The sequence below is a fragment of the Motacilla alba genome, chromosome 2 (assembly GCF_015832195.1).
Source record: "Motacilla alba alba isolate MOTALB_02 chromosome 2, Motacilla_alba_V1.0_pri, whole genome shotgun sequence".
NCBI lineage: Eukaryota > Metazoa > Chordata > Aves > Passeriformes > Motacillidae > Motacilla > Motacilla alba.
Genome location: NC_052017.1, coordinates 80168715 through 80191879, shown reverse-complemented (window position 1 = coordinate 80191879; position 23165 = coordinate 80168715). Strand labels below are relative to the sequence as shown.

Genomic DNA, 23165 nt, shown 5'->3' with positions numbered 1-23165 from the left:
TATGAGTTTTCTTTGCGTGGAATTTAAAAAGAGAAGGAAAGTATAAGTTAGTTTTCCATTACAGGCAGGACCTTGATATTTACTCCCTGTGCTTTCTAATATCCAGCTGTGTAGGACAGGTTAAGAGGGTGGCTGGGAGACATAACACACCTGAATCAAAAATAGAAAGGATCATAACCGGTAAAAGAGTCTTTGAAGTCATTAAGGTAAGCATGTCCTTCAGTTTACTGTTGTATGAGGCATTGCCTTTGTGCAGCTGACACAATCTCATCTGACCTCTGTCTTCTAAATGAGTCATGGAAGGGGTTTTTGGCTCTCATTTGGTACAGCTGGGCAGAGCCTGGTAGCCTTCTGTAGCAAGTGGAATGTTCTCTGTGGAATAAAGTGCTCAGAGGCTTTGAAGTCTACATAGTTAGAATATAATCTCTCACCTTTTCAGACCTGAAAGTATAATTTGTACATTTCTTTGGCCAAAGAACATGGTGGGAATCAGACCTAGGAAATGAGACATTTAGCACTGGATGATAAAATGCATATTAGAGGAATTAAAAAAAATGAAGAACAGAAGGTGTAACTCTCAGTGCCTCTGCTTCTAGAGGTTAGGGCTGAAGAAACTGCACCTTTGTAGATTTGGTGGTAATGAAGGAGGGCATTTGTTGCTGCTGAGCCCTGTGTCCATGCCCAAGGCAAGAGAAGAACAAGATTTGGCAGCAGACTGTGCTGTTGGTTTGCCTGACAAGCTCCTGTGGCTGAGCTGCTCTAGTAGAAGGCTCTGTCTAAGCAAACAGACTGGCAAGCTGAGGCTGTCTGGGGAGCTCTGCATGGAGCTGGGAGGTTTAATGCTGCTGAGATTCACTGTCCTCAGACCATGTGTAGACAGATTTAAAGATGCTCCTTAAAGGTCTGCTGGTGAAGGAGAGCTTCTAGTGCTCCACATACTCAGTTGTGAAATGGAAGCAAGTGCCAAAAAAAAAAATCTGGGCATAATATTTACCATTTAGCATCTTAATTGTGATTGAATGTATTTAATTATCAATCAAATCTGGAAAAGCCAATCTTCTGGTTTTGCCTCCATCTCCTCTAAAACTGCTTGACTTGTTCTTGAGTATGGCTTGTGAGTGACTGCTAAATGGACAAGGAATAACACTAGAAAAACTATTGTTATTCTTTATGGAGTAGGTACATGGTGGGTTTTCTTCAGTGTAGCGTATGCAGTTATGTTGCACAGCTGAAAATTTATGTTGTCATATATTGCTAGTAAGAGAATACCAAATTTATAATAGAATAGTTAATTACACCAGCATTTACTAGCTTCCTTTAAAATACAGAAATAGGTCTTCATTCCAGCTTTTTATTCTCATTACTCCTATTTACTGCTAACCACTCCATGCTTATCTAATGGTAAAAGAATTTCCTTCTCTATCATGCTCTTAATCACTATGAATTGTAAAAATTGCACAATTAATAATGGAATCTTCTTTGCAGTACTTCTTCAAAGCAAGTGTCCTTCTCATCTCTTAGGAAATTCTATAGCTTTGGAGTTGGGCACCACAAAAATGAAGAAAATTGTTTTTATAAGTCACCTCTCTACTATTTCAATGAACAAGTCAATGAACCAGTCATTGCAGGTACAGCATCCTTGTGAGGGTGAGAGGAGAGGCAGACATTGATTTCTTCTCTCTGGTGACCAGTGACAAGACCCATGAGAATGGCCTAAGGCTGAGTTAGGGGAAGTTTAGGTTGGATATTAAAAAGGATCTTCACCCAGAGGGTGGCTGGGCAGTAGAACAGGCTCCCTAGGGCAGTGGTCACAGCACAAAGCCTGACAAATTTCAAGAAGCTTTTGGACAATTGTCTCAGGCACAAGTATGACTCTTGGGGATGGTGCTGTGTAGGGCCAGGAGCTGAACTAGATGATCTTGATGGGTCCCTTCTAACCCAGCATGTTCTGTGTGATTCTGAGTTTTAGTTTCCACCTGTACACTGAAAATTTCCTATAAGCCAGCTACCTTTTCTTTGCTCCAGGGCCTGCAGCATTGTTTGAAGGTCCCATAGTGTCTTCAGATACTGCTCTCATTAGTGAGCTGATATCAAAAAAATGTTACCCTGCAGTCAAGCGAAGGCTTGACATACCCAAAGACTCTTGTAGTTCAACTGCTGTGGTACACAGAGATCAGTCAAGCTCACTGCAAACTGCTCTGAGAAACCTCCATCAGATTGATACATGCTGGGTTTTTTGTAGCGTGGTTCTTTTCAGCAAAAACTGTTCTTTTGTTGAGAAAGCTGTGTTCTAAATGTCTCCCATTTCTCCCATAGGTGTAGGTCCCTAAATTAAAAAGCAGACCACTTATATGAATTCCTGGACTCCATTCTTAGAAATATCTGTTTTACAGTTTATCTAAATATTCTCCAGTTTTATGGAGGAGAAGAACTGTTTCTGGATTGTTTGACTGAAACAATTTTATAAAGTATATACATTGTATTAATTATTTAGCTGTTTTAACAAAGGCAAGTGATCTCAAGAAATTCCATGTATTTGAATATAAATGTGAAATTACTTCTCCCTCTTTTTTTCCCCAGATATTTAATTCTGTCTTCTTCAGATTCAATATTATGCTAATGTTCGATTACTCCCTATGTTTCTTTATTACTTAGGTGAATGGGGTGTATTCATTAGAAGATTAGGTTTTTAGATCCAAGCACAGAGGTAGAAGATGCTTTCCTGCATTTCATTGCATGGAGCTAGACTCTCAGCTGAGATAAACAGGGTCATCACAGATTCTACAGAAGAGGAAAGACTCACTCTGCTCTTGCCACCAAGCAAAGACATGCAGTACCAGCATGTGCTGCATTTGCTTATTAAACTCAAGTTGTAATACTGTAGTTAATTTGAGACAGATAAGATGGTGATACTACTGTGTCCCACCTGGGTATTCCAAACATGATTTTTTATCTTTCTCAAGCTGTCTAGTCACACCCTGATGCCTGTTACCTGTTACAGCTACAGTGAATCCTTATCTAGCCAACTGACAGAATAAAAGGGAAACTTAAAATGGGAATGCACACTTAAGAAAAAAAAAAAAAAAAAAAAGAAACCCAACAACAAACCCCAAGCCTGCTTTTGAACCACATTATTCATGATTTTTAAAAAGTTGAGTATAAAAAACCAGTGAGCTACTGATTCACCATTTTTCAGGAAAAAATGTCCTTCTGGACAGATTGGTTCTATGTCACAGTGTGTGCTTTCTCAAACAAAAAACGCCAGGCTGAGCCTCTTTCAGATTAATAAGGTGGATGAGCCTATTCCCTAAATACAGCACTAAATTAATGTGAGGCTATTCACTAGGACTTGCAAGCCAGCAGCAGCCGCATTCTTGGCTTAGCCAAGTGCTAGTCTCTGATCTTTCAAAACTGTAATTCTGCCTTTTCTCAAAATAGCTGTATTTTTCACAGGGTGATGCTAAACCTTCAGGAAGGAACTGTTCCTTAATGAGAAGCCTGAGGCATGCTGGATTTCCTCTCCAGTGGCTGTGTGCAGCCTATCAGTTACTTTATTACTTAAATAGACAGGATTGTAGGTTTATGGGTTTTATTGTAGGAGTCCTTGCTCTCTAATCAGCCATGAACATTACAGAGCCAACGTTGTAGGTGTAAGTCATAAGAGCACAACCCTGTTTGCCCTTGATCAAAGAACATTTACATAAAAAATAGAGGTCTTACTGAAACACAGGTCATGTGTTGTGCTGTAATTTAAAATGTGATCACAGTCACCAGTGATTCTAACAGCTATAAAAGATGGAAACAATGAGAATAAAATTTACAGTGCTCGTGAACCATGCATTACTGCAAAATTGCATACTTTGTTTGAAGGTAATGCTTTCACCCAGAACTGAAAATCTCCAGTATTGAGAAACTCTGAATTTTTCAAGATTGCGTTTAAAAAAATAGTTATTACTGCCTCTTTTCTCTCTCTCCCTCTCCCTTTTTTTTCCCCCTCATTTTATGGACACTCAGTTTTCAGTGCAATTTGTGGAGCGCTACTAATAAACCATAGGTGGGAAAGAGCAAAAAACTTCCTATGAAGTCAGGAACTGTGGTACTTTCCTCCAAGTTTCACACACCTGAATGGAGTAATACCTTTAAAAATACTTTTTTTTTTTGCCTCCATCATGGTCATCTGTGATATTCTACAGCAGCTGCATTCTGTAGAGTTGTAGGATTACAGGATTGCAACCTTTTAGGATCACAAGAGTTGACACTAATCCACACATACAAAAATCCACTTTAGGTCTCTGCATGAAAAGCAGTCCCATCCATTCACCACAAATGCATCTGTTGCTCAAAAACACTTGTTTTCTAATAAAAAGCAGGACACCTTTTTTTTAAAATATATTTATGCACCAAAAATATAAAAAAAAATCCTTTGCTTTTATAGACCTAGGGAAAGAAAAAGAAGGGGCATAAATCAGTGGAAAACTAGTCTAGGTAAAACCAGAAGCATAACTGAGATGAAGGAAGCTTTTTCATTGTGGAAAGCATAATGAAAAGGGCTTTCAAGAACCTGAACACTTTGACATCTAAAGAACCATTGTCACTTGCAGTGGCTGATGATAAACTGAAGAGGCAAGATAATGAGATCCCATCAGTGGGATCTTTGCTTGATAGAAGTAAAATAGCAATGTTTGGTCCAGGTGGAGAATCCCTTTGATATCTACCAGTAATATTTCAACATACCTTTCTTTCTGTACATTATTATTAACCTTGCATTTCCATGAGCAACAAGGTTGTTGTTACCATGTTATCCTCTTGTTTGAAAAGAGGATTTTGGCTGTTGCTATGTGATAGCACATCTAGACAGAAGGATGTAAGGTGGATCCTATAGGGGAAATACTAATACTCTCATCTGAGACACATGTGCCCTTCTGCTGTGCAAGGGCAGCTGGTCCTTTTCCCTTGTCTTTTTTTCCACTGGGGAAGAAAGTTTACCACATTTTCCTGGTCCATTCGGGCAATTTCAGGATCAATAAGCTTATTATTATAAGATCCAAGATCAAGAGGGAGGGTTATTATTAGAAGTGCTAGAGAAAAGGAAGCAAGGAGGTTCAAGAGGTGGAGCACAGGATTAGTTGGGAGGAAGATACAATGAGGGAGTTACGTTTCCACTGATGCCATTATGAAACTCATTGTCAGGTGGCACTCCAATATGCATACTGGGCTTCTAGTGCTCTTACAGCTCCTTTAGATCAAAGGGTGAGGAAATAGGGTGGCACTATTGTGTGTGGTATTGCTGAATCATACAGCGGGTTGGGTTGGAAGGGAGTTTAAAACTTATCTAGTTCCACCTCATTGTACAGCACTGTGTGTAGTGTGTGCTCAGTTCCCCTCTTTGGAGCCCTAAGAAGGGTGTACAGTTGCTCTTCTTGGTGAGAATAGGGCCTCTGCAAGGAAGAGATTCCATCCTGATGGGTATTTTACTTCATCAAGTTGATTTTCTTCTGAGGAAAAAAGAGCTTTCATGTTTAAGGCTTTTGTTTGTTTGTTTTTTGGGTTTTTTAGTTGGTTGGGGTTTTGGGTTTGTTTTTTCCCCCAGTGGCAGAGTAGCCACTGATGGATAGAATTGCTCCTGGGCTCTTTCATTACAAGGTTTGGGTCTGGTGCGATTTCACAACCAAAAGACTCAGAAGAAAAGTTGCAAAATGAATTTACAGAAGTTGGAGGAAAACTTAGGAAACTTCTCGGGAAGGTCTTTCCTAAACAAAACTACAGTACCTTACTGCCACAAGAGGGTGCTTGCAAGCTCGTCACTGGTCATTTCAGAGACTTTCACAGTGAAAATGTTCTGGGGACTTTAAAATATTCTTTACAGAAGAGATGGATTAGATACAGTGATAGATTCTGATGGCATGAAAGGTTGTACATTCATCTTTTGCTCAGTGTCAAGTTTAAATTTATCTTTATGAAGATTTTGTGAGAGGTCTCCTGAAAAAAGCCTTATGCATTCAAACACTCTATTAAGCTTCTTGCTACAGATCTCAACTACAACCTGCCTGCATCTGACAGAACATAACAAAAAGGAAAATACATCTATTAAACACAGAGAGGAGTTGAATCATATGCTTTAAAGCCAAAGGGAGCTCTTTTTGACAGAGTTATGTCAGTGCACACAATGCATTTCACATGGCTTCTGAATGCCCTACAAAATGCTTTTTAAATGATGTAAACTCTCCTTTTCATCCTAAGTGTGTATGAAGGTGTACATATATTTAAAGGCAAGGAGAGAAGTTGACAGCAGAGTTTGTCAGGCACAGGAGCTGAAGTTCACATCTCAGCTTGTGTCTGAATGTTCCCAGAGGTCTTATGCGTTGAGAGAGTGCACTGAATACAGGTCACACCAGGCTTGGTTATGCTGTTAGATGATCCAGCTTTGACTATCATTTTGTTTACCTTTTAGGAGGCTTGTCTTTCTGAAAATAGAGTAAACAAAATGCTTCAGTGATAGAATTCAGGGGAAGGCTACAATTTTGACATCGGATTTTGAAGTAATCTGGCAATTGAGAGACTCTCCAAAATGTTTTACATATAATTACATCCACAAAAGGTACAGTTTGAGCTTTATTACAAATGCTCTTTCTTCCAGTGATGCTTACACCCACTGCAGCTCTGTGCAGCAAATAGCCAAAGCAGTGGGTGATCCCAGCCTCAGGTGTCCTCAGGAGCAAGCAGTCAGCATTTTTCTGCTTTGAATCTGTCGATAGCTGGAAACAGCTGTTCCAAGCAAAGCACAATAAGGTACTGTTCATTTAAGCGCCCAGACATACATTATCCTTGTGCACAAAATGGTTTCCAGCCAGTGGAAGCCTTTGTGAATGCTGCATATCAAGCCAGAAAGAAAAAGAAATGAAATTAAAATCCACTCACCATTTGCTGTTGCGGGACCCTGATGCTGACAGGAGTCTGTCACATTGCCTCCCCAGCCCTCTGCAGTTAATGCTTTGAGTTGCTAATGTCCAAAGCACCTTGAAGTAAAGACGTGAGATTTGTGGTAGAAATGCCTTCAGGGTTTATATCAGTACCACCTCTTTAAATAAATTACAGAATCACAGAATGGTTTGGGTTCAAAGAGGCCTTAAAGATCATTTGGTTTCAGCCCCTCTGCAATGGGCAGGGACACCTTCCACTAGACCAGGTTGCTCAGGGCCCATCCAACCTGGCCTTGAACACTGCCAGGGATGGGGCATCCACAGCTTCTCTGGGCAGCCTGCTCCAGTGCCCCACCACCCTCACAGTACATCATTTACATTCTTTTCTGAAGCCAGACCTCTTGCTTTTTTTTAAAGCAGAATGTCCTGTGTTTAGCACTGGTGCCAAAGCAGGCATAACAAAGAGGATTGTATAAATTTGGCTGCTAAGGATCTTGTGTTACTACCACCAATCTATGAAATCTTAGCACTAACATTTGACAGTACTAACACTTGTTACTATGTGCAGTACAAACAGGCAAGGTAGGATTTGTAAAGGCTGGATTATTTATCAGGGGTCATCACTATTTATTAATTGTACCCAACATGACAGTCTAAATAAAATAAAATATGAAATTTAATCTGATAAAATTTGTGTTGCATCACCTACCATTCACACTACTTTCTGTTCTTTGAAGCCAGGCACCTCATAAACAGAACACAGAACCCTTTCTTAAAAATAGAATTCTGGGCTGTTTTGCCATGTTATTGAATCCTGATACAACTTCCTTTTATCTTATGTATATTGATGGTAAGCTCCACTAGATGGTTTGTCAGTTCATTTGAAGGATATGTTATTTGTATTAAGCAGTATTTCCCTAAAGTTTCCTTACTTAGTCCTTCTCTAAAATTATGCCTTGTTTAGTTCTGCTGTGACCGGAGATCTTGCATACATTGCAAAGCTTTATTGTGGACTGATTGCACACATCAAATATCACTCTATGGGAAAATGATCACAGTTTCCTCTCTTTCCATATAAACTTCTTGATTCTGTATATTGCTTTGTTGCACGTCATTTGGCTGTGACTAGCCAAAGAACTTCTTCCTGCTGAAACTTCAGATTGATGAGTAGATTCCTAATCCTTTACCAGCTGTCACTGAAAAATAATATAGTATTTTAACAAAATTGATATTGAGCATGAGTGTGTATATCTGCTAACATCCTGAGCAGTTTTTATTTTTTTTAAATATGTGTTAATTGAATCACATTAAATTTCCTAACTCAAGCATCTCAGTGTTAAAATATGCCCAAGCTCGTTGTGGCTGCTGCTGGTTCTTGTTCACATGTTCAGTCCCAGCTGAGGTTCAGAGGAAAGAGCAGAAAAAGATTTTTCACGTGATAACATAGAACCAGTTGCTGCTCTTTCAAGAAGTGTCATCAAGTGTCAGCATAAGTCAGAGGAAAACAGCTGGCAATGCAGCCCAGGCCTCCTGCCACTCAATCAGCACAGCATCCCTTGGCTCATATTTTTTCTGCAGGGTTGTTCCCAATGTTAGATGTAATCCTTGAGTGTCCTCTGCTTCTGGCCTGCTTCTGCCATGGAAGTGATTATCCTGGGGATGTGATACAGCCAGGAGCAAAGCAGCCCTTTTCTCTGGTGATGGGGAGATGAGGTGCTGGCCACCACAGGCTGCTGGTCAGGTTGTACTGCCCAAAAATGTCTTCTGTGCTTCATCAGCCCTCCAGGCCCCTGGACATGGTGTGATTTGGGGTGAGAGGCAGTAGCAAATGGAGCAGATAAAGAAGTGTGAGAGAGAAGTCACCCTCCACAGCTCTCAGAGCATCCCTGGGGTGCAGGATGAGGTGTGGGGCTCCCAAGCACCCGGGTGTTGTCTTACCTGGATTTGCTTCATGGGAAGATTAGAACTCCCTGCAGGAGCAAGGAGGAAAGAAGGATCACTATTTTTGGTGTAATGCTCCTGTTCTCCTCCCATCAGGCTTCCCATGGGCTGAAGATCATCTCTTCAGCTGTCCTTTCCCCCAGACTTTGGTCAAAAAAGCTGTGTCAAAAGGCAGCCAAATGGATGGTGTTGGGATATGTGGGGCAGTGCAGGAGCTGGGCACATGTTCCAGCCTCCCATAGAACAGTGCACAACCCTTAGGTCCCCATCAGCTCATGGGGTTTAGATTTCCTACTGAAGTATTTGCTTTTATTATGTATCTTGATATTATTTTTTAAAAAATAGAGAAGGGTTAATATCTCATAAGCATCTCTCAGAATTGCCACGTATTTTTTATATATCCTACCTGCTGGAATATCTCTGACTACTCAGCATGTATTTATTTGCCTTGTAAGTCCCTTATGGCTCTTAGCAGTTACTTCAGAGGTTTCTGCCAGCTGCCTGCATCAGCAGTGATGCTGAAACTAATTCAGATGACGTACATGTTTGTAAATAAGGAAAGTCCCACTATTTTTATTACCTTTTCCTGTTGTCTGCTTTATTACACAAGTGGCACGAGTTCTCTTTGTTGTGTAATGCAAGCTTTTGCAGGCATAGTAAAATGAACTTTCCTGGGACTATTTTTAGAGGTGATCATGGGGATTTGGATTAGAATAGATTAAGTAAGGATTTCTGCAGAGATGATACATATACCTTTCCTTAAAGACATGTGGCCTGACTGATTGAAGAGGTGTTTACAGAATAAGTGAAGCTGAATACCCAAAAATTGGAGCAGAAAAATGATAGGTCATCATCTGTGTGTCCACAGACTGGACTGTGTTTTTATGTAGTGGAGCGCAGTCCATACTGGGAAATGGATTTGCAAATGCTCATCACTCTGCAAAGCAAAGGTGGCAATTTTATGCCTTCAGTTTTGAGGCACTGGCAGGGGCAGCGCCATTTGAGCTTGATTTTGGATGCAGGATTAGGCTCTGGGCTACTCTGTTCCTCTGCAGAGCAGGCAGAGAGTTTTGCACACTGATGCTCCATCCACGCTTGGATACCCTTTTGTACTTCCCTGATCACTCTCCCTGGCAAAATTAACCTCTCCCCCCTTTCCCCCTCCAGGCATGTGGAGTTTTGATCAAGCAACCATTGAACAAAATTTATTTAATTTTCCTTTTTTTTTTTGTCATTTTCCCAATACAAATGTGCATGTGACTAAGCTGCTGCAGTCCTTTCTTTAAAAGGTCAGCCTAAATTATTTACTGCAGATGATATTAGGGCTTATGTGCTTGATGGATTTCTGTAGCACATAAACACCACTTCTCGTGGGACTGATGACCTGAATAATTACCTCGTCTCTGTCGCTGTTGAAATAATCAACCTAAACCAAATATAAAACAAGCTCAAGCCACTTTTGAAAGTTTCTCAGATTGCCATTTTTATACTGGAAGGTTTTGTGCATGATACAAAAGTTAGTATATAGCAGATCATGGTGCTCAGTGCTACATTTTGCTGTTTTTAAATACAACATAAATGCAGAATCTCTGTAAGAGTGAAGTTTCACACAGTTGCAGAGGTTTTAGTGGAGATCAGAATTATCAGAATTACTCTGAAATGATTTTGGGAGATTTGCTTTAAAATACTTAACCTGATTTTAATTTTGCTTTTTTCTTTGTACAAGAATTATGCTCACATATATAATTCTGTTATAGTGTGAGTTTTGTATGAGACAAAATATTAAACACATGAATTACTATTTTAATGAATGAACAAGAAAATTCTTCAACACAACTTTTTATTCCTTTATTCTTTTTTATTCTTTCATTTCTACTACTTTTAATATTTTTTAATAACATGGTTTTAACTTACACTTAATTTTCATTGTTGTCCTTGTATGTGATTATGGATTACAATGAATCATTATCTCATTTAATTCAATTACATGTGGTTTTAATCACTGCTGGTAAACCAGCCTTGCAGAATTGTCATTAGTACTTACAGATGCATGCAAAGCAAACTGGACAGTTGTTTAACACAATGCTTGTGGAGAGCAACGGGTAATACCAATTCAGCCTTTTGCCAGATTCATTTTGTCTGGGGTAATTGGCAAAAAACTATAACAAGCTGTTTTCATTCTCAGCATCTTGGTGGAAAATAAGTTGCCTGAAGAGAACTTTTAAAAAGCTAAATTAATTGCGTGCTGTATGTGATTTGCTTGTTATTCAGCTTGAGTTCAATATTGATCCTTGAGAATTTCTTGTGATCCCTATTATCTGTAATGATCTAGCATAGAAATAGCCTTACATCAGTAATTTTGTCATAATATCTGATTTATAAAATTGTCTCCTGAGATATCCATGACCTCATTTAATCAGACATGTTATTATGTCATTAGCCAACACAGCTGAGCAAAACAGTTTATTTTCATAGTGGCAGCACTATTCCAGTCTTGCATGAAATCAAAGGCACATGGAGAATTATAATTTTAAACAGAATCAGAAGATTCACTGCTTGAGGAAAGTGTTGCAACATCTGAGTAACTTCAGGTAGTCCCACACCTGTTATTTAATTTGTGTACTGTGAGAAGAAAATAAGAAAAGTAGTTATACTTTATTTAGAATATATGGAAAACAAGTATTTTGTCTGGGACTGCTTTGTCATATATTCTAAATATTTTTAATTTTGCTGACACTTCAAAACAAAGGGGGATCTTTCAAAACTGTGCTGGTTACACAAAAAGTCAGATATATCGTATACTACAGAAAAACTGTGGGAAATTACTCTGTGTAATGCCAAATATTCCCCAGAGAAAAGATAGGTCCCCCAACACCTGGAATTATTGTGGCTTCTACTTGGAAAAATCTCGTTACTGAGCTGACTTTCCACCTCCCTTTCTGTGGAAAAAACGACAGTAAACGTTAATGTAATTGGTGTGATGGATGGCTCACGCATTCTTGTTTGTCACACAGGGCCTGTGTGTGGTATTTGAAAAATGAAATAGGATCTGTTGCAAACCTTGTTTCATATTTTATGTCTCTTATGCACAGAGGATCTGTTTCATTGGTCTGGGAGAATGATGGGCAGCAACCCTGGCCACTGATGGGGGGAGAGCAAGTCAGATAACAGAGTATCCTTGAAAAGCAAGGATACTGTGCTTGCATGTTGTGACATGTGTACAGTTACACTAATAATTGGTGTTTATTACTATATATTAATGGGAATAGCTTGACTTTTATTATTATTTAAAATAAGTGGTGTTTGAGGACATGCAGAAGGGAAGAGAGGGAAAAGGATGCTGTTGAAGGAGAAAAGTCCTTTTAGGCAGAGAATATTCTTTGAAGAATTATCAATCTCTCTTTCTCCTAAAGCCTTCAGAAGTAGTGAGTGCTTCTGAGAATTGATCTCACTGACAAAAATAATGGTAAGATTCAATTTAAAAAATCCTTTTTTTTTTTTCTGTGTACACTGACCATTTCATAATTGCACTGTGGCCTTTCATATGAGGAGCAGAATAATGGATACCTTTGGTAGAATATTAATGTCATCTCTCTTCTCAGGGTAACCAGATTGTTCAGGTTCAGTATTTTCTAACTAAAACTCATTTATTTTAAATTTTGAAAAGACATTAAGTGCACAGCTGTATTTTCCTGCATACTGCTGTGATAAAGGCTACTGCTTTACTGATCTCTTCAAAAAGCAATTTGCTGGAGGCGATTTTGTATCACTTATTAGCTGAGACTGTTGAAGGAGTTTTTATTATATGGAAGTATTTATTGGTATATGAATTTAAAGATTCTAGACTAAGTGACTTTGATAGTGACTGATTTCACATGCTGGCTGATCTGTTCGCATTAGCTTTCAGCAAGCAGAATATAGACAGGGTCAGAAATGGATGCAAAGGAAAAAAACATAGGGGAAAAAAAAGCAACCTGTTAACACAAATTATCATTGTATCATTGTATGAGGCTTTGGGAAACAACCATCAAATCCAGAAGTTTATTGCAACTTTCATTATAAAACTGCAGCCTCCTGCACCCCATTTCAGTGTCTGACACGTTTGGAAAGGTTATGCAAAGGAAAGCAGTCCCTCAGCAAGCAGTCTGTCTCACCCACCTCCCACAGAACTGCAAAAAGGGTAAAAAAAACTACATCAGCTTTAAAGAAGGGACTTGTTTTTATTTTCTCATGCCATAGCTTGTTTTGCTTCCCAACCAGGGACTGCTGGGTGTACACTCCACCTAAAATTGGGTTCTCACACTCTTATCTGGCCCACTTCAGATTTGTAAAACTGTTCTTCAAGGATGATTTTCTGTGCTACTGCATCATGTAATCCCTCGGAAAGCTCCTGCTCTCTCTTGCCTTTCTTTATCCTTAAGCAAGCAGTCTTTGATAACATCTCTGGAAAATAAACTTCAGAAAATGTTGACACCTAAGTAATCCTTCTGAACAGTGAGTGAGTTTGATTGATTTGAAGATAATTTGTGTCTTGTATCTGCTGAAATCAGAATGCCAGTATTAGATGCATTAGTTCCTATCTGTCCACTAAAAGTAGGACAAAATCCTTCCATACTGTAACGGAAAAGCCTCTTGCAAAAAAAAAACCAAAAAACAAACAAAAAAAAAAGAACTAATGTTTGTTATTAATTTTTTTAAAAATATTTTAACAATATTTTAACTTTATACTTTTACAAAGAGAATAAAAAACCCCAAACTTATTTTAAGCATCTGGTAATTATTTTTAGAACAAAAAAATATTCTGTGAAAATATCCTCCAGATATTGGGTGAAGCAGGTTTTATTTTTTCATTAGAGCTACTTTTAGTTATTCTTACAGCCTTTTTGAAACTATCTTCAAAAATGCCATTTTTTTCAGTGAATAATAGAAACTCCCTTCTTATTGTCAAAAGCTTTTGGTCTCCAAACAATTCTAAACTTAATTTTCTGCTATCATAAGTAACAGACATTTTACTGAATGACTGTGTTGTGTTTTAAATCTGCACAGTTTTGGAGTTGTAAAGAGCTATATTCTGATCATCAGGTGAAAAATTAAATTATTAAGGCATTGAAATAGTGCCCAAGCCCTTACAAAATGGACATTGATGCATTTTTCTTAAAAGCTAAAAACTATTACATTACAGTAAAACTTGGATTAATCTGTACAATCCCACCAGGAAAGTACATACCTTCAGTAAAAAAAAAAAAAAAAAAAAAAAGCTGAAAATAAATGGCTTTTGGCAGAATCCTCTGTACAATTTCAATAGAAGGCTTTGAAGTATTACAGGTATTTCACAAGGAAATGAAGATGCCCTTTATAAAGCAGTGGTAGGTGTTGCTTCATGCTGAGGGCAAGAGTGAATTGAGAACAAGAGAAAGCAGAGTAATTATTTTATTGAGAGATGTAATTGAGAAATAACCTACATAGCCTGTGAACAGCCTGAAGAGTAGCTATCACTCCTGCATCTCAATGAAGGTGTTTGCCACCTCAGCCAAGAGAACTATCCAGAACGACCGTGAAACAGGACACTGAATAAGTAACTAACTAGTTAAGATGACAATAAATCAGAAGCCAGGGCTCTCATCTGGTGAACATCTCTGTCTTAGCAATGTCCATAGGGAAAAGAAATAAAGAGAATGTGTAAGCAAGAGAAAAATGATGGAGGAGTCAGGGTGGGCCATTCTGTTTCCATAACCAGGTTCTCCTTGCAAGTCTTTCGTGTGAGTGCATTTCAGGCTGGCAGGGCAAGCAGGCAGTTTGAGATTTGTGTCTCTGCCCTCATCTTTTGCGCAGTCAGATGCTCACAGTGTGCTCAGGCTCGCTGAGTGACGCACTGGCAGCGAGGAGGGCGCACAGGGAGAGCTGATTTATCTGTGCCTGCCCTTCCCTACACCCATCAGCGCCAGGCAGATGAACGAGGGCTGCCCAAGCAATCCTGAAGACTGGAGATAATGGCTTTAATCCTAGTGGTCAAGAGAGCAGCCAGGATTAAGCATTGTGGTTCCATTTAATTAATGACAAGTGTATTTTGCTGTATTTTAGGGAAGCGGTCAGTTTGCTGATGTGGAGTGAAACACTATCTGGGTACCAAGCGTAGTTACAGGGTTTACCTCCTGGCTTGGCTTCCTCCTGGAAATTTTACAGCCGCCAGCTGTCATGAAACACATTAAACAGGACCTCTAAAAGCAATTTAATTTTATTTATGATTATAAAAAAAGGAGGCATAGTTCTAATGGGAAATTTGAATTATTTAAAGATAGCAACAGTCAGTATGAAAACAACTCCTGCCTACCACTTTCCCTTCATGGAACAAATAGCTGTTTTTCAGAAAATTAATATTCAGAGCAGGTCCGGCTCATCTTACCTGCTGGGTTCATTTTATTATATAATAAAATCAGATTTATTCTCATTTGGGTATAGAGTATATAGCCATATAAGCATAAGCCATTTATAAACAGTTACTTTGCATGTAGCATAATGTAATACCTACTCTCGTGGGTATTTATGAGGAGTATCAAACATTACTTGCCAAAGGGCAGAGATAAAAAGAAGTGTACAGATCTGAACATTGTGCCTGGAGGTGAACACTAGTTGTGCTGGTACCTTTTCAGTTCTTCAGTCTGGAAGAAAAAAAAATTAAACAGCTGTCTAGTAAGCGTCTTCAGTGAATTTTTCTCAGTCTGGCAAACCTAAGTCTCTCTTTATATTTTACTTACAGAATGGTCTTATCGTTGCCTGTTACCAAGGTTATGTGGATATTGTAATAGCCTTAGCACAATGCCCTCACCTTGATGTGAACTGGCAGGACAACGAAGGGAACACGGCTCTCATTACAGCTGCACAGGCAGGTAAGGCTCTCTGTATCACCTCTTACATGCAGGGTCTTGGGAGGAGTGTGTCTTTAGGCTACTTTATTTTTGGATTTTTTTTCAAATCTCTGAAAGAAATAATTCTGTGTAAAATAATTCTGGCTAAGCTCACTCCCAAATAGGTTTGTCATAATTTTCTTTGAACTAATTGATCTACGCTAGTATTTATCCAGCAGATTAAGGGAGAAAAGCTATATGTTTTTAGTAGATGCCATTAATTATTTTAACTTAAAATAAAGAAAATCTCATCCCAAGTGTTCAATATTATAGTGCTTTGCTCCTTTAAGCTGATTTTCCAATGTTTGTTCTGGCAAGCAACAATTGAACACTGGACATGCCATGTGCTGCATTAGTGCTTTTCTCCCATACTTGCTGCACCTACCTCAGAGGGTCTGTAGGAATTGATGACTGTAAGAAAACATATCATCATTAAGAAATACCTTTTCTGCTAAGACATCCTTCATCCACTCCACGGCTGCAAAGCATAAAACCTCAGCAGGATTTAGGATTTGCCAGTGATCCTTTTGTAACAGCTGATATCAACATCGACCATGTTAATCCTGATGCAGGCCGGAGTTCAGCACAAGGTTTTTCTTTTATCCCACCCAGCATGGTAATATTCAGTGAACGAGTCTTAAAGATCACTTAGATGTAAGAGAAGCTCCCGGGAAAGTTCCTTGCTTCCAATGTTCAGTTAGAAAACAATAATTTGATTATTTCTGTTTAAACTGAAGAGCTGTGCTTCAATCTTTAAGGGAAGGTTTCGTTTCCTCTAACAAAGTGTTAACAAAGTGCTAAAGCATGTAAATCAGGAAAAATTTCTCCAAGGAAGGATGCCATCACTTGTAGTCTAAAAGCTTTTTCAGGGGTTGCCTGGCTCTGCATCTCTGGTTTCCTTTGTATCCTTTAAATGCACTCTGCAAAGGCGGTCACTTTACAAGGCAATGCAAAGCTACCATTTATCATGTCTGTTGACTGGTGAGGAGTCTGGGATGTTTGTGGGAGCTCCTGGGACATGGTCCTCACTCCCAGACACTGTCTGCCTAAAGGGAACAAATTTCCATCAGGGAATATCACTGGGTATAGAAATCCATGTCTAAAGACTGGATCAGTTTGGTTTCCCTGTCAATTTAGTAATAGTGTCACTGGACATTTCCGGGTAGTACCTAACCTTGCTTTGTGTTGTACCAAAGAGTGAACTCTGCGAAAGTTCCTGCAAGATGGATCTTGAATGCTGGTAGAAAGAACTGTGACTATATGTTTTGCTATAACATTCATAGCAAAATTATGGGTACAGTAGCTTTCCAAAGAAGGTGGAGAAGTCCCCAAAACACTAATCTACTTTTATTTATCTGCACTTATATAAATTTGAACTAAAAAAGGTTTAACACTGCCTTCTTCTTGACCTTTATAACTCACGATAATGAGCTCAGAATTAATCCAGCGGGCTGACATTGACTTGACACACTCTGCCCGTACTTGCTATTGATCCCAAAAGCAACTGGAAATTACTGTAGTCAACAGAAACTTATACAAACCCCCAACAACTTGGATGTTTTCCCCTGCCTGTGCAAATCCTGAGCTACAGCTTTTACACCAATTATTTAATTAATTATCACAAGATACTGCTGCAGTGTTAATAGAGATTACTGTGAGGCTAACATTGCAACCAGAGGAGTTACAGTGCAATAGATGCTGCTTAATTATTGCTGGAAGTTAAGTAGTAACATTGAGCAGTGTATTATAAAGACCCAAAAGCAAAGCTTATGCAAGCTTGCCTTAGTGGAGAATTTATTTGCTGGAGGAGGGTTAATTTTAGGCTGTGAAAGTAATCACATTTTTGCAAAATAAGTTATTCTGAGATCACTGTTGTTTATACCAAAACGATGGGTTTTCCTGTGGAAAGTCTAATAGCAAATCCACCTTATTTCATGTATCTGTGAGATGGTATTTGAAGGTCTCAGAAAGTGCTGTGATTTTTGTTATGATCCATTGCCAGGTGGGCCATCATGTATGGCCAGACCCCAAAGAGGAGCTGGATGGCAGAAAACATATCGTCCTGAGGAGCTGTTCCTTGTGTTTTAGAGTCTGCACTGGCATTATGAGGTATACATACCAAAAGAGATGACAGAGAGGTCTCTTCATTTGTGCTGAGGAGTTGAAAATCCACTCTTGCCTATGCCGTTTCATGACTACCCAGACATGATGCTCAAATATGAGCATCAGCTTGAAATAAATAGGATTAAATTTAAAAGCAACTAGAGTCTCAGAAGATGAGTGAGTTCAGTTCCTCATATTGCTTTTGATAATTTGAGATTCTCATCCTTCAACAAAAGTATATAAGGCTGAAGTTTTCTGCATGGGCTGACCAGAGAAAGACAGGTTGGAAGGATCAGTGAAAAGCAGTTCTGTCTTAACAAGCTTATTAGTATAGAAAAATAATCAAAAAGTGCTCTGCTTTGTGTGTAAATGTCACATTTGAAAATTGGTCTGTTCGCCTGCTTTCTCTATGTTTCCTATTCCTTATATCCCTTTTCAAAAAGAGCTTGCCTCCCAGAACTGTTAATGCATTGCAGTCTGCAGCAGGTGGTGCCCAGAAACGGGTGGCAATGCTATTGAAGCAGAAGCAAAATCATTAAACATCATTACAAGGGCAATGCAGAAGAAAAGGGAGATTGATACAAACATGCGATTGAAATAACAAGTGGAAAAGGAAAAGAAGGAAAATTACAATTTTTTTCCTCAGTTCTGCTGCTGATGGGGACATAGCTACATCAGTGTATTGTAGCTGGCGTGCACTGGTGTTCAGAGGGAGTTGTATTTGCTTTAAAAGTATAGATGTTTTATGTTACAGCCACCAGTTTGGGAGCCTTGCTGGGAACACAAAATTGGAAGTTATCCCAGTTTCTGTTTATTAAGAAAGACATGAGAACACAAACACCTAAAACACCCAGAGGATAAAACCTTCTGGGTGTCTTTGGTTCCATCCATCTGTGAGGAAGCATTTGCTACCCGCAGGCCAAACACAAGCGTTTTGCAGGTACAATTCAGGAGTGAGATGTTATTTGACAAAAGTTCTTCCTTGCTATGCAGCTTATCCTTCTGCCTGTATTACACAGATTATTAGGTAATATTGTCATCATTATAGGCCTTTCCTTTGTGGCAGCAATAAAGTGAATTAAGCTATTACAGACATCTGTGCTGATCTCTAAATATGGTTCGCAGGGAGAAGAAGTGAGCCCTTGGCATGCCAGATCTGGTAGGAAGTAGATCTGGCTTGCAAACAGCAAGAGCCTGCTTTGAATTCAGTATTACCAAATGGGCTGAGCCCAGGCTCGTTTATTTGAAAGCTGCACAGGGCTTTCATAGCAGACTTTACATCACAGGAGGCTCACCCAGTTTATAAATTAGGTACAGGCTGCTCATTCACACAGACACAGGAGAACCAAAGCAAACTTCATGGCATAAATCAAAAGCGTATGACAGGGTTTGAACTAAAACTTGGCAGCTCTGAGTTTTGCTTTGAATTTGATATCTGTTTGAACTGGAAATCTGATGCAAACCTCAGAGGACAGAGGATCCTCCAGATTAAAACTGGTTTTCAGGAATCCCTGAGACACAAAACTTCTGTGAATCACAAACTTCTTAGTTTTTTTCATATTTTACTGCTGTTATTTCTTTTTCTCTCTAATATGAGGCCATTTCTAGTCCCCTGGAGAGTTTTGGTTAAGAAAGGTCTTTCAGGATTAATTCTTAGGATTACCCCAGATTTGCAAAACATCTCTTACTGTAATTATACTTTTGGCAAAGGGAAGAACATCTTTAGTGATGTAATAACTGCTGAAAAATCTTCCATTTTATTCTTTCTACTTGTTTTCAGCTTGTCTCTGGTTTCTGTGGTCAAAAAGTAGGATTTCAACTGTTCCAAAACCTTCATGAAGACACATGTTGTACATCACTGAATCAAAGCATGTCCTGCAAAACAATTTGGGTGCAAAGATTACCCCAGTAGCAACTGACTCCTTTCTAGAATAGAAGGAGTCATAGAATCAGCAAAGCTGAAATCTCTGTATTGAGTAAGCAGGACCAGGTCACTTGATCCTGCCCTGAACACAGTTCACTTTTGCTTTGTTCAGCTTGTTGTGGTTCGCTGAAACTTTATATTTCATTCTCATTGGACTGCTCAAGGTACAGGGAGCTTTTTATTTAGTTTTCTCTGGCTCTGGAGTTGCTCATCTCATCTCATCTGCATTATCTCTACATCTGCTCAGGTTTCATGAGAGTCTCCAGTTATGCAGAAAGGTAACAGAGTAAAAAAAATTATAGGAAAGAGTAACACCTGCAACACAAATTAATTGGTAAAGGCTTTCTGAACTTGCTTTTCAAAATGAATGGAGGACTGTGTTGGTACAAAGTGGCTGCTGATGAAATCTACACCAGATGTGATGATTCAGACTTTTAAAATTGTCCTGTATGAATTATAATCTGCTTCAGTAACATTTCTAGATGAATTTGAATGGCATGCATCACAGAATAGTCATCTGGTCTGCAGAGCGAAATGAGAGAATATTTTTACAGCTCTTACTAATTAAATTGTGATTGTTGCAGCTGCCTGACAGACGGCATTATTTTATAGAGCGTCAAAGCATCATAAAATGATTGACAAGTGAAGGGAAAACTGTTTGGAATGAGTCATAATGGCCCTAGCTATTCATCTGATAGTCCAATTATAAAGATTTGGTGTCTTAATTGGTCTTCCAACCATTTAGCCGGAGATGTGTTCAGCTCCTCCATATAGCCTTGTAGATACCAGTTATCCTGGCATACAAGGCACATGAATGGCAACAACAGTTGCTTTTAGAAACAGAACTTAAATAATTTATTTTACTACCAAAACTGAACATCAATCCCATTTTCCAACTGCAGGAGAGTAGACAAGTGGCTTTACACTGTCAGATGGAAAAATAAAAAATGTGGGATGCTACACAAAATACTCCTTTCTCTTGTATCAGGCCTGGCACTGTTTGAAAGCATTATTGGCTGGAACAACTGTGTGCAGTCATCACTTTTTAATGAAGCACCATGATTGTAAGGCTCAGATTTACCAGGGGAGGAAAAAAGCTGAACTTTTGCAATCCGTTGTCCCTGGTCATAGGCCATAGGGTGTAGGGATTCTCTCTGCAGTGCTACTCATTGGGTCAAGAAACTGGGGCCCCTTGCAACCTCAGAGTGACCATTTCTGGTTTTCAATTATTCCCTTAAACTGACTTTTCAGAAAGGAGAGCAATTCAAGAGAAGGTGGGAATCCAGATTTTCCACCTCCTATCCCAATATTCTGGTCAAAGTCATGGTCACTGAACCCTAAGGCTGATGACTGCGTTGAGTGGAAAAGGACACAAAGAAAAGATTTCATATTAGTTATCTGCATTTTCCAGTTATCAGACCTGCAGGAGTAAATTTTTGGTTTATCCTTGAGACAGCACCTGCATTGTATGACATTTTCTCTGCTTTTTTGTTTCTTTAAAGGACACATAACCATTACAAACTATTTGTTGAACTATTTTCCTGGGCTTGATATTGAGAAGAGGAATGCGTTTGGATTCACAGCCCTGATGAAATCTGCAATGCAGGGCCGAACAGAATGTGTGAAAGCCTTGATGATGGCAGGTATGCAAAGTTATTTTCTTCTTCTTTGTCACCATCTAACAACTACCAAGAATAAAATTGGCTCTTGGGATGTTTGCCCTGAGAACAGTGCTACAGCCTTCCCTGGAAATGGACGCAGCTTTTAAATAAGCCATAGTTAAGGCAGTGAAGGCACGTGCTGCAGGAGTTGGCTTGTACAACCTCACCCAGGAGCTCTCCTAGAGCTGTGAGGGTGAGATTGATTGTCTCCAGGAGAGTCTGGGGAGCAGGATCATCAACATTTGTAGAACAGGAGTTAATGAAATCCAGGACACAGGTGGGAAAGACATGCTGGTCGCTTGCTGCCCTCTCTGTGTGTGGCAGACACTGCAGGGGTGAGATCACAGCCAGACTTCCATTTCTGCCTTGAACCGTGCTGGGGACTGGAAAGCTTTCGGGGCTCCAGCCCCTGTCAGGAGTGTTGGGTGTAGGGGCCACATCCTGTCGGAATCCAGAACATCCCTCTGGGTGTCCTGGATGGCCAGAGCTGCTGGCAGGGGGCTCTGAGACCCTGGCATGCAGCCAAAGACACATGTGGGGTTTTGATCTTAGCCTGTGGAGCAAATTACTAATTCTGTATGAAGAATTACAAGCCACACACACAAGTTTAGATATTATAGTAGAAGTAGTCATGAAGTGAAGAGTAGGATTTTTGAGTGCTGTACAGGGGGGTTTTAAGCCTTGTACTCAGGGGTCCAAGTTTTGTACATGGGGGTCAGGGGTTCTAAGATGGAGGGATTTGGGTGTGCCCTGTCCTCTTTCTTTCTCCTTCCTAGCCTCCATGTCTTTGGTGATGTTGGCACTCACAGATTGGTCTAGAGTAGAAAGTCACTATTCAATATAGATAGTAGGCATTGGGGAAAAAGTATAAACATGTAGTACGTAATATATGATATAAAAGATGGCACCAGCCCCCTGGGAGGGCAGTGTGCCTTTGTCTGACCTGCTGAACGGGCCACAGCAGTTCAGGGAGAAGAATCTTTTAGATAACCAACAATAAACAACCTTGAGACCGGACAACAGAAAACTACTGAGTCTTTCTTTAAAGGCACAGGTGGGAGGAGAGACTTTTCCATCTTTCGGGGTCACCACAATCCGGGACGTGAAACCCCACATTTGGAGTCCCTGGGTGAGCAGGAAACCCCACAACATCCCACCAGGGAACATTGGAAAATTTGGTGACTTATTTTTTTGTTAATGCCTCTAGAGCTCTGAGTTTGGTCTCCAGGTTTATGAGCCACAGGGCACCACCAGGACTGTGTCTGCTGCAAGGAGGGAGCTGTGGCACAGGGAGTGAGCAGGTCTCTGTCTGCCCACCTGTGTCTCTTCACATCTGAGAATAGGAATTATGTTTCTTGCTCTTGGCACTTGTCTGCTGTTGAATTTCTGGCTCTGTTGCATTGCAAGGTGGTGGGGGAGGATACTCAGAAAGCCCCTCAAGAGGCACCAGCTACTACAAGAGCAGTCCTAACACACAGCATTTTTCAGCCACAATATTGTATGGGTTTTTTACTATGGAGTAATTGGTATATAAACTGTTAGATAACAATTAAATAACTAGCTTATATTAGCATATATTCTTGTTTTTCAGATGCAAATATAAAACCACAAATTAAATATTGTGGAAAAAAATAACAAGTGGCATGTGAATATTGTTACTGTCTAGATCAAGAGTCCTACAGGTCCATCTCATTGAGAGAGATCTTGAATA

The 23165-nt window shown here is 39.6% G+C and overlaps 1 protein-coding gene across 1 annotated transcript in view; it reads left to right on the top strand.

Annotated features, from left to right (window-relative positions):
• The window catches only part of ANKRD33B (ankyrin repeat domain 33B), a 46730-nt gene that overhangs the window by 14646 nt on the left and 8919 nt on the right, over positions 1-23165 (top strand). Inside the window, exons 2-3 of the mRNA XM_038126788.1 lie at positions 15619-15748; positions 21296-21436. Of these exons, the coding sequence (XP_037982716.1) occupies positions 15619-15748; positions 21296-21436 (271 nt within the window). The remainder of the gene's footprint in view (positions 1-15618; positions 15749-21295; positions 21437-23165) is intronic.